This window comes from Lissotriton vulgaris, chromosome 7, assembly GCF_964263255.1.
Source record: "Lissotriton vulgaris chromosome 7, aLisVul1.2, whole genome shotgun sequence".
NCBI classification, from domain to species: Eukaryota; Metazoa; Chordata; class Amphibia; order Caudata; family Salamandridae; genus Lissotriton; species Lissotriton vulgaris.
In genome coordinates, this window is record NC_141695.1 from 1,670,923,272 (window position 1) to 1,670,941,911 (window position 18,640).

General features: G+C 43.3%; 1 protein-coding gene across 1 annotated transcript; it reads left to right on the forward strand.

Annotated features, from left to right (window-relative positions):
- The first annotated feature begins 814 nt into the window (after nt 1-814).
- NRSN2 (neurensin 2) lies at nt 815-11,267 on the forward strand. The gene is made up of 2 exons (XM_086932715.1): nt 815-988; nt 3,203-11,267. The coding sequence occupies exons 1-2, from the start codon at nt 815-817 to the stop codon at nt 3,521-3,523; spliced, it is 495 nt and encodes a 164-aa protein (XP_086788841.1). The 3' UTR covers nt 3,524-11,267.
- Nucleotides 11,268-18,640: the final 7,373 nt, after the last annotated feature.

The following is an 18,640-nucleotide window of genomic DNA, read 5'->3' on the forward strand; positions in this document are numbered from 1 at the left end:
AACAGCAGTTGTGTTCCCAAGTCAAAAAACATTGGACTCGGAGGTCCTTCCCAATAATAGGGCTTACCGAGGATGTGCATCATCTGAATGTGTGTCTTTGTCTATTACATGAAAAATACACTATCTATATTCTGTTTTGTCAGCTTGGCTCTTAACCATCCCCTCCGAGCACAAAAGTGTCTATTAGAACCATGTGTCAACGAAAGACCGTGCATTGGCTATTCGGTTATAAGGTCCCCTGTTTACAGTATGCAGAAATGCCTCATCCAAACTAGACATGCAATATAAAACAGCAACTTCAAGAGAAAGAATCAAGAATGCAGGAGAAATGGGGTTTACTTTAAGGTGATAGATCCCTGGCACTATGATTTGCCCACATTAGTGTAATATTTGACAAATGCATCTCAGACCAAAAAAAAGACATAAGGTCTCATGTAGATGTGGGTAGTAATGGTACATCAGATGTCCAGTTGACCGACCTCTTAATTCCCTGTCTCATTTAGAATGTAAGTAGATGTATAGCAGGATTTAAAAACCAGAACTTGTTAAACAATCCCTTGTAAAGCAGAGCAGTATGTTTTGGGGGATATCAAAACAAGACTGGGCTTCTGACTGTTGGGAATATGGATATGTTGGCTGTAGTATAGGGATGTCTTTGGTTAAGGATGTGTTGGGTATAGTACACAGGTGATTTGAGTTTTGAGCAATCGTGTATCCAGGAAGCTGGTTTTGGCTCTACTAAAATATCCATTGTGACATGGGTTGTGTCTCAGTCCCTTTTCGTCTCTATTTACCTGACCCTGTAGAGCCACACATGGCCACCTGTAGCTGCCGAAGGGGTCCCAATGTGGAGGAAGGAAAGTGGTACGGTGTCCGTTCTTACCTACACCTCTTCTACGAAGATTGCGCAGGGGCCATCCCTGACGATGACACAGGCAGTGTCCAGAACTCGCATCTCCATCGTGGCTGCCATGCACTCCTCTGGAAGGTAAAGCTGCCCTCCAGTTCGTCAGGTACTTTTTTCACTCCGCACTGATCAGCATACCAAGGAGAGAGCACCACACTCTCTTCTTCATCTTCAGGATGGAGAGAGGGAGGATGCATGGCATGTGAGGGTTCTGTGGACAACCAAGGTGTATGCTAGTAGGCGAGGTGTCTCCAGAAGACAGACGACTAGTGGTACCACAATAGTGAACAGACAATGGGCCAAGACTAATAACTTGTGCTGCTGGGAGGGGGACTTACAAGGGCACTAACTCACAAGGAAAATACTCCCTGACTTTGGAGAGGTTTTCCAGTTTTGGATTGTCTATGTGTCATGTACTCTTCCAGTAAGTAATTTGATTGGACATCCTTGACTTGGGGCTCATCATGTTGGGTTAAGTCCATGTGTCAGTGAATATGCAATTGATCATCCTTGATGTCTTGGAGACTCCTCGAGAGGTGTTTAATCTCTTTCCTATAGTCTTACAAGGATTGATTGTGGTTATGATCGTCCTTGACTTTGGGATTCCTCATGTGGAGATTAGTCACTGTCTCATTGTCTTCCAGTACTTGATTGAGGCATTTATCGCTCTTAACTGTAAGACTGCTTTTGTTGGCATTCATCATTGTCCCTTTTTCTTCCAGTGATTGATTGTGGATTTGTAAATCACGGAAAGGAGATTGTTCCTCTATGTAGCCAATGCACTCAAGGTTGCTATCTGGCCAGGAATCAAGTCACTGGGAGATCTGAATTTCAGATCATAATGCCCTCACGCACCTGTTTGGGTATCATGCTTCATCATAAGCAGTCATGTGAAGACAAAAGGGACGACGAAGACGCAGAGACAAACGAAAAGACAAAGAAAACCGGATCCACATGATTTAAGAGGAATTCTGACAACGCAAAAGAAGAGAAGCCCACTGATCCCATAGAGGTCTTACACGCCAAAGAACAAGAATTCAGTTCCAGATAAACTGATTATATGTACCAAAGTCCTACGCTGAATCTCCCAGCCCTGAGGAAGATCTCCTGAAAAAAACTGAAAGTAGCCCCCCCAAAAGGGGGGGGGGGGGGCAGGGGACTCCCTGTAAGGTGAGGATGTCTGAATGAAGTGTAGCTGATCATTTGAATATGCAGACGCTGGGGAGATGCGCAGGTGAGCTGACATTTCACGACCTATGCATAGGTGGTCCTTACAGTGGTCGGGTCCCTCCCCTTCGTTTATGAAGTAATGTACCTCCTCTTATTCGGGATCAGCTACACTTCATTCGGACATCCTCAACTTACGGGGAGTCCCCCAGCCCCCCATTTTTTGGGGGGCTTCTTACTGTTGTTTCTAAAGGTCCTGATGAAGTGCCGCCCGACGTCTGGGCTTCCAAGGCATGAAACATGTTGACCATGCACACATAGAGCTACCCTGGTACCTAAGGACCTCCTGGTAGCGCCACTGTTTTTACCCATTTTGAATTAAATTGTTCCTGAGTCCGGTGCCTATTTTAAGTCACCTTGCACACATAGCAATACTCTATCTTTTAGCCCACATGCACCCACCATATACGGCGCCCTCAGATCTGAAGAACTCCGCTAAAGAAGCCACCAGGCCCGTCAGACATTGCAGCGCCAGTCTGACAAGGAGCGCCCTATGATGAAGCATGACACCCTATCAGGTGTGTGTGGGCATTATGATCCGAAGTTCAGATCTCCCAGCGACTTGATTGCTGGCAAGATAGCAACCTTGAGTGCATCGGCTACATATTGGAACAATCTCCTTTCCGTGGTTTACATGAGTACAAGGAGGAGCACAGGAGTAGGACCTCTTAAAATAACTAGCTCTTCCGTCCCCCTTCTGATTTAACGTACATGATTGTGGATTTGATCATCCGTTACTGCTTGGAGACTCCTTGTGTTAGGACTAGTCTGCATTTCATGCTCTTCTATTGAATGATTGTAATGGCATTGATCATTATTGACATGCTGAAATAAGCTCTTGACTCCTCTTTTTCTTCTGAGTTACTCCAAGTTTGTTCTAAGCTTGTCAGTTATCATATCTGGGTGTCTTTGAGCCTAAATTATTTCTAGTTACGGCTCCACATATTTTTCTTTCTATGACCTCCTAATAATAGAATTTGTTACTCTCTTCACTAGGTGTGCCTGCAATGTGAATTTGTTGCAGAGTAGGGAGAGACCTCCTAATGCTTGCTTTTCTCTCTTTACCAGGTGTGCCTCTCCACTGGAATGCTGCTTCTCCTGATTGGTATGGCAGCCTTGGCTACAGGAGCCCTTGTGCCACCACGGCTGGAAGGCATAACCGAGGGGCAGTTTGTGGTGGTAGACCAGAAGGCAGTGGAATACAACCAGGCACTCATGATCTGTAAAGTGGTGGGAATCATCCTGTGCGCAGCAGCCGGGGTGCTGGTGGCCTCATCTGTTGTCTCCTCCATACTGTGCAGAGCAGCACGAGATGCTCAAGAAGAGGAAGAAGAGCAGCTATCCCCCATACTTCGGGAGAGCCTCCCAAAGAAGAAGCCCCACTCCTGACTCCATCAACAGTAGACACTTCCAATTGTAATAGGGTGTGGTCTGTGCTACCAGAGTGGAAAATATGTATTGAAGTCCCTTGCACTGTCCCGTCTTCCCCAAGCCATCTGCTCCAAAAGGAGGTATTGCACACAAACACCTTTGCATACCTATCCCACACATCCTTACCTTTACTCCTCACATTAATCTCTATACCCACACACCTAGCCAGCACTCACCCCTAAACACTCATAGCACTTAGCTAGTACCCCTATTCTTCTAACAACCCAATCTCCTGCAGCTGGAAGTGGTTAAACCAGTGGCGGAATGAAACTTGAGGGGGCCCCCCTACAAGTTACATGGAGAGGGCCCCCAAGCTCAAGACCCTTCAAGTCTGCGGCTCGAGCACAGTAATAGAAGGGCCCCCTGGAGCTCAGGGGGCCACCGCACTTCAGGGTCTGCGGGGAAAATCTTCATGCCTCTGGGTTAAGCATTGATTCCTGCACGCTCCACAACATTTTGTGAGCAGGAAGGAGATACAAGTGAAGATCAGTCTTCTCCCAGAACCCCGTAAGGCGTTCTAGCCCCTCCCGACCAAGCCCTCAGTTTCTGTGAGGTATTTGACAACGATCATTGAGCTGGAGGATAGGTCTGATGTCAGAAAGCAGTAAAGCCAAATCTTCAGCTAAATCAGAATGAAGTTGAGTCCAACTCAAGGCAGGTGAAAAGGCAAAAGAAACTGCTGACTGTATTTCCTCCACCATACTATGTCCCTGGTTTAGAATTTAGTGGACAGGGTACTACATTGCAAATGCAACAGAGTACTCTGCCCACCAAACCGTCAGTCTGTCTGCTTCATTTAAAAATGGAGGGACCTTATGTTTCATGTTGGCGAAGCCCCTGTTGGCTCCGTCGATGGAATACTTCTTCCAGCAGTCCAATTCAATATTGGCTGTCAAGGGAAGTACGTTGCACCCTCCACCCTATTTACATTGGACAGAGTAGTGCCTTTTTTCCAATCCATCACTGCAGGGAAAAATCTGGCAGTTAGGTGCAGGAAAAAATACAATAATGATCCCACATCTTGGGAGAAAATTCTACTTTGGGAGTTTTTTTCTAAAAAACAAAAAATGTCGAACGTTTGGTGAACAGCCATCAGAAAGGACAGCTTCCATCCACTAAAACATTTAGTACATTAAAATAGCCATCATCAGTTCCTGCAGGGTATAGATATTACCACTGAGCCCATGGTCATCTCTTAAATTTGGCGGGTGGAGTACAGTTGAGATGGCGGAGGTAATGTACTCCGCCATACTAACAGGCACTACTATGTCCGCCAAACACTAACTCAGTCCCTATGTCTGTGATGGGGTAAACTCAATTGGTAGGGCCTTGAAATATTTAGAATTGCCTCAGAATATAGGACCCATTTCAGTTACCACCACAATATAAAGAGGCTCTAAATCTGAGCATAAGGGCCCAGATGGTGGCTCACCATGAGGGCTTCTATGAGTAGAAGGCACATAGGTTGAATCCTATGCTGAATTTGTAGAAAAATGAAACGTCGTCTCAGCACTTCTATTTTTCTTCTTGGCTAATATTCACCTCCATAACTCTGGACAACTTTATTGGTCCGAAAATCTTTCTTTACAGGCATTTCAGAAAACTCACAAGTTTGTAATGCACAGAGGTGATGTGCGTGTTTCCAAGTAGCACTATACAGCTCCTCTGGTAACTGTTCATGGCACCTCAAGGGCAGTAGGATCTAGACACTCAGCACAGCATCAAGGTGGCACTCTTACATATGTCAGCACTCTCAGGTTGAAAGAAGCCCACACTCCCCAGGGTCAGAATGCTGACACTTCCAGGAAGTCAATTCAGGGCATTCCAAGTATCCCATGATCGTTGTCAAGAGCAAGCTTATACTCATTCCTACCTTACTGGCAATTTTATAGAGCCATAGGAAAGACTAAGCAAAGTCTTTGTAGAGAAGAGTGATCTACGGCACTGAAAATAGAATAACAATACATCTTCCAATCTTGGCACTTTTTAGAACGAAGGGAAGACACGGATTCCTGAAATTACATTTGTAGCAATTGGGTTTATGCTTTCCCTGGATCAAGAAACTCAAACTCAAATAAGCTTAACATTCATCCCATGTTGTTTAACCCAACTTATCTTTCTCTCACAAGTTTGCAAACAAATGGAGGCTGCAGACAAGATACTATGTAACAGTTGTTTCTCCAGGAAGTCCCTTGACTTTGCTCACCTCCTGCACGGACAGCATATGCCCATATCTTCATTTAAAGACAGAAATGTGTGAGAAAGCCTGCAGGTCTTCTGCAGTCTATAAAGCCATCTAACTTGAAGTTACATACCCACATAAATAAAACATCATCCTCCTTTTAGTAAACCTCCAGCCAGAAGAGTTGAGTAATCGCATCACAGCATGTGGGGATACTAGGCCATTAGTTATAGTGCTAAATGGTCTTAACAAATGGCAAAAGTCAGTGAGGGTTTTATTGTCTATCACTTTATCCTTATACCCTTCCAAGGCAAGGACACTTTGGTTGATCGCTTTCGATCAACCAAAGGATCAAATTTAAGGCCATGCTAACCTCCTTTAGAGCACGGCATCAAAAAGAGCCTTTGTGTTGGCAAAGAAGAGTCAAGATGCACACTCCTGTGAGGGCTCTTCTCTCCTCTAATCAAGGTAGGCTATGCCTCCCGAAGATTCTTAGAGAAAGATCGAGTGGCTGATCTTTCTCATTTCTGTAAACAAAATTACGGAATTCTCTGCCGATTACGGTGAGATTACTTGATTCTGAGCAGGTTTTAAATATGGATGGAAAACTCTTCTTTTCAGGAAATGTTATTTATAGTTTTAGCTCTGCCTTTCTATTGGCATGAGTGTCGGTATGCTTCCCTTCGAAGCAGCTGTGTTTAATACAAATGGTTTTTCATTCAGCCGGACGCACTCAGGAAGGAGTGGACTGTGAACAGTTAGGATATTCAACTTGGATGTGTTTCGCCATGACCATTGTTGGACCATCATTAGATTCTCAGCCGCAGGACACCCGCAGAAGGTGCTGCTGACCACCTCATTTGACAATCAGATATGCCTTTCAGGCACAAGACAATGCCTGTAATTTCTACATGACCTAAATTTCACAATAAGAGATAAGGTTCCTGTAGATGAAGATCCGCTTCTGAAGAGGGATATTGGAGGGTGAGGTGACCGATCAACTCTACAGAGACTGCAGATGGAAGCATTCACTCGTAGACAACTCTCTTGGTGAAGACTGGATTAATTAATTAACTGGAAAATAAATGAAGATGAAATGAAGACAATCTGATTCATTGGATTTAATTGATGGACTATGATATTGACTTTTTAGCTCAGGATATACCATTTGTTCCACTCGTAGACAACTAGTTGATGGGACTGCTGGGTCCTGCTTGTACTGCATGGCATAACATGGCCATGCAGACAGTGCTGACCTCTGGTAAGTATCCCTGTGCCTAGCAGGCACCACAAGAGGAGAACACCCTGGGCCCCAGCATGTACTGTGGGTGTCTATTGACACCCGAAGAAGACCTTGACCTCACTGTTGGCAGTACTGGTGCCAAAAGGGCATTACAGGCAGAGAATAGCCTTGTGGAAAGGGTGAGTACCACTAACTCCACTTAGCCACTGGTGTGACAACCAGGAATAAGAGCGCCAGCTATTTCTATTATAGCTTGTAACTCTATGTTATCCTCTGTGATAGCCTTAATGTGATGGGTGGAGGTTTCTAAAGAAGTTTGAACCAAACTGGAAAAGGAAGTGGCTACATTTTTATCAGGGACCTGTAGACAACATTCTCTCCACAAGAGTGAGAAGAAGGCATTTTTATGTAGTTCTCGTCTGGTCCGTGGGCAGACACCAGCTGTGACCTAAGAGGCCTGGCTACCTCGGTGGTTCATGGAAGTTCCTTTTTTTTTTAAATGTATTTTATTGAGATGGTTCCGGGTATCACAAAATTACATTAATTAACTGGATAAAATCAGACATTGAAATTGCTATAAACATCTTATACATCTTATACATCTTAAAATTACATTTTTAGATGACATAAAACCATGTTTGTTTCAGACAATTGTACATAAGGGAGTCAATCAACATCGCCTGTGAGTCTGCTTACTCTTATTCATCTAACTTCTCTCCAGTTTCTAAGAGGAGCCCATATCTTCTTACCATAGTCTCTCGACCTCTTTCCTTTAAAGTTGTACAAACATTCCTCTATATTATGAGTTCCCAACAGCCTAGTTAACCACAACTAAAAAAATAAAAAATAGGTTCATAGGAGTTCCATTGCTAAAAGGGCAGAACCTTCAACAAAGTGCCAGTTGTCTAAACCCTGTTATCCTCTGGAAATATGTTGGCACAACATTGGCAGAATCCTCATTGACTTCTAAAAGAGGTTGTTGGTGTGCCAAGAAGGGGGCCTCTTGCTCAGCCAGCATTGGGGGACAGCAAGAAGAGATCCCTACCTGCACATTCAGATTTCTGTCCCCAGCTTTTAAGCCAGGATCAGTATAGGTCATATTACTTGTGACAATATGCAGCCTTCCTTGTGCAAGTCTTTATTTAGTTTAGATTAATTACAATCCTTCACAATAATACAAAATCCAGTATAAGCATAAAAGACATAAAAAGGTACCATACTGTCTTACAATACTGGAAGTAAAAATCATATGATCATAATTCATCACGCCTAGTTTGATCTTAAAATACAATTATTTAAAATCAAATAAAAATTCAACATGGAGTATTACAGAATACAGGTACTGTGTTGGCAGATGCTTTAGTTGTCTAACTGTTCATGAAAGAAATCAGGCCACTCTGTAAGTCCGATTATTCGATCTCTGAAAGCAAAGTTCTCTTGCTTCTTCACTCTGCGGTAGTTGTGTTCCTTAGAATTTGTCTAAGCCAAATCCATCTTTTAGCCAATAACTCGCTACACAGAATGTTTGAGAGTTTCGTCTTGATTTTTGCATAGCCTACATTGATTGTCATCTATTACTTCATCCTGCCATGACCCTTCAAGTACATAATAAAAGCCAGTAAAGTAGGCAATAGGGAGGAAAGACATACATTGAAAGAAGATTGTCTCTGAAAAGTATGACACCAAATAGGTTTGCGTTGTTTAAGATTACCGTTCAGTTTCACCTCCACCACATTTTTACCAATTTTTTTACTTTATGTAAACACTGAGGGGCAGATTACAAGCCCCTTGCATCTCTTTTATGCCGCTGTTGCGTCACTTTTGTGACTCAGCAGCGACGCAAAAGATGTTCCATACTGTGGGGTATTTACAACGTCCCATTGTAAAGCACTGCGCCAGAAGGAGCTGTTCCTGCACGGGGGGGTGTTCCGGCGCAGGAACGCATCATAAAAGTCATCATAAAAGTGGCTGAGTGAAATCTACAAGATTTTGAGCCCATTCTGCATCAAAACCCTGCACCTGCTTGAAGCAGGCGTAAGGATTGATGCAGCATTGGAAAGATAGGGCCCCCCACAGCATTGCTGCAGCTGCATCGCGCTTGCGATGCAACTCCAGCAATGCGCCACCTTTACGGCAAATATGCATCACGCATCTGTGCCGTTTATGCCCCATGGTGCGCCGCATTATAAATGCAGCGCTTCTATGGTGGCAGAGGCGTGGCGCACAATAACTGGCGCATCCCTGCTGATATGCAGGGATGCGCCAGTTATTGTAAATCTGTCCCAGAGTCCCTTATCATATGTTGTGCGGGGAAAGTGTATCACAGAATTGCCAATACCATGGAGTACAATAATTGAGTGCAGCAATGTGATTTTTTTTCCTGTCCAGTGGGGAATAACATTGGGATACAATGTTTGGACTACAATTCCTGCATTCTGTTTCCTCATTCCACCCTTTTTCTCTGCACATATTTTCGCCAAATTTTGTCTGCCAAATTGTGGTGGTCAAAAACTTGATAGGGCAGTGTTTTCAATTACTGAAGACTGCATGGTTAGGATCCTATTAGGAGAGAAAGAGAGAGAGAACATACTGGAAGAAAACACAAGGATTTAGTCGCATGCACCTCAAGTCTCCCTTAGCCGGCTATATTTTCCAATACTTGGAAACACCCTTCTCCCTTTAGTAAACTCAAGAGAACTACGGAAAAATGGGCACAATTACTGGTGGTTTTAGTTTGCCTCTATTCTTATGAGTGCACTCAGACAACAATGACACTATAGCAAGCAGTTAGAATATTTGCAGTGAGTCAAGGTTAAACTTTCAAAACATTTAGGGGGAGATTTCCCAAATTTACACTCAACCCAGCGCAACCCCCGCGAGGCTGCGCTGTGTTGTGTGACAGGGAGGGAGGAGGAGAGAGCCATATTTTCAAAGATATTGTTCTCTCTACCCCTTTCCCTTGTGCCGGCGCTGATTACAACTGCTGTGTGCCACACACATTCACCTTAGGATCATGACGCTAGGGCAAGTGTGTGAGTACAACATAGGTTTTGTTCGGGAAGGATACCCTTCATGTACAAAATACTATGCCTAGACACGAGGGAAAGTTTTTCCCACTTTGTATGCGTGCTGCACAGTGCAGCACTCATGTAAAGTCGGAAAAGGAAGGAGAAATTAAAGCATTTCTCCTTCCTTGCGCCTATTTTAAAAGGGCACAGTTTTCTCACGCTAAACCCGATCTACTGTATTTGGGAAATTGAGTTTAGCGTGAGAGACCTTGGGTGGTTGCATGGGAACACGATGCGCTGCTTAGCATTACTTTTACGTTATTTCCAGCGCTAAACAAGTTTAGCGCTGGAAAGTTAATTAGGAAAAAAGATTTTGCCTCGTTTTGCGTGACTTTTCTGATGCAAACATGGCGCAAAATCTTAGTAAATCTCCCCTTAGTTTGAAATGCATTTGGTTGAAAACAAATAAACCTTTAGTTCAAAATTCGATAGAATTCAGTACAAACTACTTGATTCAGAAACAATTACAATCAGAAACAGAACCTTTTTTTAGAAGGCGGGCAAAAAGGAACACATTTCTTTATGCTTTCTTACATCTTAAAACCAATGTAATCAACTTTATTTTATTTTTTAAAAAGCCTACTTTTACTATTTTCACTTCGCCATAACTTTAACCATTATCTGATCTTACTATTAATTCAACAGGGGGTATTTGCTATTCTAACTTCAGTCCTAGCCAATGTGACCTATAGAGCCAAAATGTTGTAACTGTAAATTTCAGTCAAAGTTAGAATTGCAAACTTTTCTCAAACTAAATATATTCAAACAAATGTTTTTTTAAGTACACGTTTCAATCAAAATGCTTTTCAAACTATATACCTTGACGAATATGATTATTAGATATGGAAAAGATCATTACAATCACATTATTTTACACACTAACGACAGTTTTTCTGAGGAGAATTTGTCGCCCATTTCCTGTTCAGTTGTCCCCATATGAAAACCTACTTCTGCCTCGGGGTAAAGATAACTTGACATGGTGCTGAAAGCAGAGCTAAGTTCAGCCATCAGTAGATTCCCAGGGAGCTCTAGGACAACACACCCCTCATTTGAGGTGTCTTTCTGGAAATCTGCACCCATTCTTCAGTTAGGGCCTCTCTGTATAATCCTGCACCTATCATCCAGCGCCCGGGCATATCCGTGAGAATCTGTTGCAGCAACTGAAACTCTAAAATGAGTGACTTTACCACTGAATAAAAAACCTTGCAGTCACAGCACCCGGCTCTCTCTATTTTTTCTCTTGTAGAGGAATGGCCTCTAGCTTCATTCAGTGAGGTGGCTAGTGTGAAACACACCCATTCTCTTTTCTCTCTCTATCTCCCTCTCCATCTCTCTCTCTTACACCTTTTCTCTTTCTGTGTGGGTACCTACCATTTACTTTGATTAAAGGTGTCTTTACTGTTCTACCTTCAAGGCCAGTTGAATCACCTTGAAAGTTGCATTTTAGCGAAAAGTAAATGTTACTGCTTTAAAGTTTTGACAAAACACAAACTCTCAAATAGAGAAATGCCACAAAAACACTGTGTTTGCAGACTAAGCTCTATACTTGTGTCCCTACAAAGACATTCTTTGACTACATCACCATGTTAATCTGGTCCCCTTAGTGATGGTGAGTCTGGCTAATCAAGTAGTACTTGTAAACCACTAGCTACTAGCTGCCAACCACATGCTGTTACTCCCAACCTGATCCCGCCAGCCTATTATGTGACTAGAGTAACTGGCTTGAAAATTCACGTTATCAGTTGGACTTCACAAAAACATGACATGTATGTACATCATAAAAGGTTAAAAGTAAATGCTTCACAAAAGAAGTTAGATAACCTGTAAATCTAGTGCATAGAAACTAAGATCAGTCCTAAAAAACTGCAATTTTAAAAAACAAGCCTGGATTTTCAAAGATATGATCAAGGGCTATATAAAACTTTACAAATAAATAAATAAATAAATAAGTAGTCATATTGTTTTACTATACAAAAAATGTTGGAACCCCTAATATGGCATCTGTAGTGTCTTGTAAATGAAGAAACGCTGGAACTCTTTTGATTCCCACTGTACAACGTAGACCTGTAACCTAACCTTTGGAGGGATGAGTTGAAGACAGGCTTAGACCGTCGAGCTCTGCACACACAGCAAAATGAAGACGTGTTCAACTATTCTTCATGTGTGGCTTGGTTATCGGTTAGTACTGGGGCTGGTAGGATGCTACAACTGGCGACAAGGTAGGGGATTCGAAGCCTGTACACTTGAAATGCTCTTTCAGAGAGTGGTCCCGCAAACTGCTTGTGCGTGCCACATGTGTGGCAGTCGAAGTGCAAAATCGACGCTGGCAATGGTGGAGTCACAGCACAATTCCAGCCTTTGTAAATTAGTATAAGATAAAGAAAGCAACATTGAAAGTCTACATATCAGTGATCGGAAAGTGAATGAACCGGCCACAAATAACTGATACTGTGCAACGGCACAAATTAATGTCATATGCTAAATAGAGTAAAAACGCTAAAGGCGAATGTAGCCAGGTTACGAAAACAGCGCACAACAATAGCTTAGTACAGATTAAACTGAAATGCACGTGCTATGAAGTGAAAAGAGATTAACCAGGTGTTTGTGAAGAAACATTTAAGCACAAAGCTGCCAAAATATAACGTTATCTGCTTTCATGGATTAGTAGTATATAAGGGTAATCTTCTTACTGAAACCACTAATGACTCATCGTGCAACAATGTGCTATGGAGTGGCCCCAGAAAGAGAGTTTGGGCTTGTGCCTGAGGCGCGGGCCCCAGACGAAGCAGCCCGCTTCCTAGGCTGGCGCAAAGGGGCCTAGAACAGCTCTTTAGACAGCCCTATGATAAAGAGCGCCAATGGAGAGTCAAGGCGAGATTCAAGCTCCAAAAGTCATTAAAGCTAATCCCGAAGATAGAACATCACAAGTCGATAGAGAAGCTCTGCCTGATCTAGTTCCACAAGAAGCGCAGGAGACTACTGTTGGCCAACGTGTATACTGGTGCTGCATTCTTGAAACCGCCATCTGCATTTGATTGTGCCAAGAAACCCAATATTGACAATAGATGGACTGTATAGAGACTTTTGAAGATTCCATAGATGCAATAGATTAAAAAGATCATTAAGCATCTGAAAAACATGGCTGGCAAAGGAGTATAATAATACACTAAAATGTACCACAAGAAGGTGAAGTGACGCATGATCGAATTAAAACAGCTTGAAAGTCAAACTTAATTTGGTACCAAATGTAGATTATGAAAGATACATATTCATTCAAGAACCCCAGGGAGCCAGATGAAAGAATCGATGTGTTTGTTGAGAGACTGGATGTTTTGGTGAAGCACTGTAGATTCAATGAGTTTAACAATGAGTAAGCTACCCGCCTCAGAGTAATTCATGGATTTCTGTCAGATTCCTTTTGATGATGAATGCTGAAGGAAATTCTGAGCTTTGAACAAATGCCAGGTGGAGCTGTCCTATGCAGCTACAGAGGAGTCTGGCGCTGGTTCACCCCCTTGGCCGTCACCTACCCAGCTGGTCATCTGACATTGTTTTCCTCGTCTCCTTGTCTGTGTTTCCTTCCCTCCCCTCCTCCCTCTGTGATTCTTTGATTTTACTGATGTAACTATGTAACCTGTAACACGCTGATCCTTATGTAAAGTGCTCTGATACCTCTGAGTCTAGCCAGCGCGATATAAAACTTTGCAAATAAATAAATAAAGTCCTCATGGCTGCTATCATAGTAGAGCACAGCTTTCCAAACTGTGTGGTGCAACACGTTACAGTGTCGCGCCCCAACCGTAGGTGTGGCGCACGATGCCACGCGATGAAGTCTGCGGACTGAACTTCGGGGAATACGACTTGAGCCTCAATCAGTGATTGCGATGTGCAAGGCGGAAGGCGGGGCAGCAGCGGAGCGGCGCCTCATCGTCCGAAGCTCGATTCCGCAATACCGAGGCTCAGTGGGGGCTTTGCCTGAGTCTCAGCGGCAGTCTCAGCGCGGAGTGAGAGGCCAGTGGAAGTATTGACCCCTCCTCCCCCTCCGGCAGTGCTACTGGCTGAGCGCGCGGCCTTGTGACACAGTGGCATCGGAGCCCCAGGCACTCACTCGGTACATAAGTAGTGAAATGTAGACATTTTTGGGACATTTTAAAACGCTGATGGCATTATTATGGCTCCAATCATAGAGGCGTAGTTTGTATCCCTTCCCTGGTGCTAGGTAACTTAACTAGTATGGTGCCTATCTCGGAGGTGTAGTTACTACACCTCCGAGGTTGTCACCATACTAGTTAAGTTACTTTGGTTCAGCACTTTCCCATGCGAGTAACGTGCTGAAAAAACGAAGGTCCCCTCATGTCTCCTACTTAGAGCAGTCCGTAATGGCTTCTGTAAAATGATCCTAGGTGTTGTGTGTAGTCAGCTGTGTCCACTCTAGGACACCGTATGTTTGCATACGCGTCTATAAAAATAAAGAACTCACTTTCACCTGCTTGCCCGATAGAGTTCTTAACACTAGGCAAGAATAATAGCAACAAAAAGACCCCCCCCCGAGGTATGTGGCACTGTACTTGTGAGGATCAAGGGTCTTACTCTAGTGCTGCTATTGCCACTGCTGAGCCACTCAGTCCTTTTTCTCTCGGCCATGATGGCTTACTTGAGGGTCAATAAGGACTGTAAGGGTGGAGAGTGCAGGGGAGGGGAAGCAGAGCGGGAGCCAGGTGTTCCATGGTTTCAAAATAACTCCTGGGCCTCGTAAGAGGGGATCTTTGGGAGACAGACATGAAGACGTGATGCAATGCGTCAAGCGTCAGCCATACTGGGACACCCTTTGATCTCCCAGAAGCAGCCTCAGTCAAGGAGCGTGGGCACTACAAATATTGTGAGAACGATTAGGGAAGAAGCGGTACAGTCTAGATATCATACACAAGCTGAAAGTTAGCACTGAGCTCACAGCAACATTTTGAAGCGTTCCTGTTACAGTAAACATGGTCAGTGTGCATGTGAGTTGCTCATAGGAGAACGTGGCAGGAGGGGCTTGACGCTCGTCATTCAATGCTTTGCCCACTACCTTTTCAAAAATTTCTAGGGGGGACAAGAAATTGAGGTGGTTCGGGCTCACTTGCTGCGCTTGCTCACGGTACCGTGTCTCTAAAATAAGATTGACAAAAAGGTGTGTCACCAACATGAAAAGTTTGGAAAACTGTGCTGTAGAGCATGCTGATCGTCAAGCGACTGACATTGAGGCTGGAGGTGCCCAAAGAGCGTCAGTCATGAATATGAAGGTTAAGAAAAAGTATAAGGGTGAGGGACACAAAGTGATGTCTCCACAGAAGAAGAAAATGTTATACAGATGTGTACTGTCACTTCTACACTAAGGCAGATGTCCTGCAGAAAACAAATATGCATCAGCTGTTGTCAAGCAACCCATTTTGTGACAGCTTGCAAGGCAAAGAGAAAATTAAGTGTGTCACAGCCTGAAGACAAAAGGGCCAACTAAACGCTACCTCAGCAGTGTTTGAGGCCAAGTGGTCACACCAACTGAGGCTAATTGGCATCAAGTCAAACGTCGTCTAAATGATCGATAATGAATTCCTCAGTATCAGTTTCTAGTGAAAATGACAATAAAATCGTACATTGTTGATAGTTACTTCAGAAGGGCATGCACATGTGGGACTACTCAGATGTTAGGAACAATTCAAAGCAAAGAAGAATCGACACGAAAAGGCACCACAGACATTCAAACATTGTCTGAAGATCACTCTAAAGATAAATGGGTGTTCGATTCCATTCATAATTGACAGTGGTGCGTCAATAAATATCATGCCTGGAGAGAAGTAGCAAGAGTTATCTCCATTACCTCAACTTACAAAGTGAAAGACTAAATTATACATGTGGGCTGCCTCAACGCCCTAAACAGGCAAGGTTCATTTGTAGCTACAATGAAATTTAAGAAAACTGGTACAAGCGCCTATTCATGTACTTCTGGGAACAGCCTCAAGTGCCTGCTTGCTGAGTTTAATACTGCTGCTGATATTTGTGAACTACAATATAAGTGCTCGTCATGAAATTGTAGGTCAATTTCCTTCATTATTTCATGGGTTAGGAAAACGGAAAACAATGAAAGTCAAATTACATATACATGAGGATGTTCTTCCTGTTGCACAAAGACACAGTCAAATTGCTTTTTGCTTGTAAGAGGCCGTTGAAAGGAAACTTAATGTATTGCTTAAACATGACATCATTGAATCCTCCACTGATCTAATGCCATTGGTTTCTTCCATTGTAGTAGTGCCTAAAAGAGACAGGGTACTAGCTGTACGTATATACATTGACATGCGTCAGGCTGACAAGGTGATTGAGCAACAGAGACATCTAAGTCTGCACATTGTTGATATGATAACTCAACCGAGTGGTGCGAAATTCTTTAGACTGGGCTTAAATAAAGGATATCACCAATTGGAGCTTGAAGAAAAATCCTGGTACAATACAACCTTTTCTATGCATATTGGTCTGTTTCTCTACAAGCAATTGAGTTTTGGTGTATCCTCTCCTGCAGAACTTTTCCATGACATCATTCAACATATCATGCATCCTGTAGTAAATGCATTTAACTATAGTGATGACATATTGGTTTTCGGAGCCACACAGAATGAGCATGACAGAGCTCTTATACAAGTATGCATGTTGCTGAACGATGCAGGTTTAACTCTAGATGCTGACAAATGTGAATTCCACAAGAAAAGGCTTGAAATTCTTTGGCCATGTATTTTCCGATGGGGCTATGAAACCTGATCCAGTTAAGGTGCAAGCGTTGTCTACTGCCAGTCCCCCACAGGACATTTCTATGTTACAATAATTTCTTGGAATGGCTAGTTACTGTTCTAGATACATACAAGACTTTGCTACAGTCAGTGTACCGTTAGGAGAACTGACTAAAAAGAATGTGTCTTGTCATTGGTTACATGATTGTGAGTAGAGCTTTCAAAAAATCAAACAAGCTATTGAGAATGCGCCTGAAATGGCTTACTTTGATCCCAAACTTTCTACAGAGGTTGTAGTTGATGTGCGCCCTGTTGGGTTAGGCGCAATCCTGGCACTGTACAGCAGACAGCCGAATGCTTAGAGACATATTGTGGCATAAGCCAGCAAAAATCTGTCACACATAGAACGTGCTTACTCGCAATCTGAGAAAAAAGTTTGGCCGTGGTCTGGGCTTGTGAATATTTCCGTGGCATAGCTAGCGGGTGCGGGCGGCAGTCCACCCGGGCAGCCCTTTTTTGGGAGCGGCAGAGGTGAGCAAAACGTGTCTAACAACTACCCCCACCTATCCGCCCCCGAGAATAAGTCATCTGTTAGCCACCAACCCCTCCCCCACTCTTACCTGCAGTGGCAGTAAACATAGGGCAAGCCCCAGGTGGCAGTAGGTCTAGCTATGCCACTGGAATATTTCCATGTGTTCTTGTATGGAAAGCCTTTCACAGTAGTGACTGATAACAATATTTGGCAATCCCAAAGCCAAAATACCTCCTCGAATTGAACGTTGGGGTTTGAGGTTGCAAGAATACAACTATACAATTCATTATCCAGCGAAAGATCAGAATCCTGTTGATTATTTTTCAAGAGTGCCATTGCAGTGTCCTGGTACCTCATCTAAGACAAGGGAAGCCTGCATCAAATTTATTGTGAAATTCGAGCACACCAGATTCCATTTCTTTAGAATGAATTGTCACTGCCACGAGCCAAGATAGTGACATGCGAAAGTTAAAAGACATGGTTGCTCATCACTCATGGGACCAGCACTCTCGACCTCTCACTAATGCAAGTGAGTACTTGAAGTTCAAAACTTTAAGAGGTGAACTTTCAGTGACTCAAGAAGGCCTCATTCTGCGAGATACACAAACTATGATTTCCGAGAGTCTACGACAAGTTATTGACATCGCCCATAAGGGACATCAAGGAATAGTTGCCACCAAGAGAGCTCTCCGTGACCGAGTTTGGTTTCCATATGTCAACGAAAGGGTCAAAAAAGAAATAAAGACTTGTCATATATGTATCTCAAGTCATTCAGCACCCTTTGAATATATCAGAATTGACACAGCATGCGTGGGACACACTTGCTATTGATTTCTTTTGTCCTCTTGAGAATGGACATTATCTTCTAGTCATTGTTGATGAATACTCCCATTTTTTACTGGTAGAGGTCTTTTCATCCACTACACATGAAAAGTAAAAGTTAGATGGCGTATTTGTGACATGTGGTGTACCTGCAATCTTGAAGTCTGACAACGGCCAACATTTTAATAGTCGAAAGTTAACAGACTTTCTAAATCACCTCAATATAAAGCATTACAAAAACGCTCCTTTTTGGCCCCAGACCAATGGTCTAGTGGAAGGGTTCATGAGAACTCTAAAGAAAGCCGTTCAGCGTGGAGAAGCTAAACCTCAGAAGTGTTTTGAACATTACTCTTCGAGCTTACCATTGGGCCCCTCACTCAATGACAGGGGAAAGCCCTGCAACTCTAATGTTTGAAAGAGCCGTGACGATCAAGCTGTCTCAATGCACCAAGCTCTGAACCAAGAAT

Excerpts from the sequence above, each read along its gene's own strand:
- NRSN2 (XM_086932715.1), top strand. The coding sequence starts at position 815 with ATGGCCACCTGTAGCTGCCGAAGGGGTCCCAATGTGGAGGAAGGAAAG. Across the intron at positions 989-3,202 it reads GCCATGCACTCCTCTGGAAG|GTGTGCCTCTCCACTGGAAT; the intron begins GTAAAGCTGCCC and ends TCTCTTTACCAG.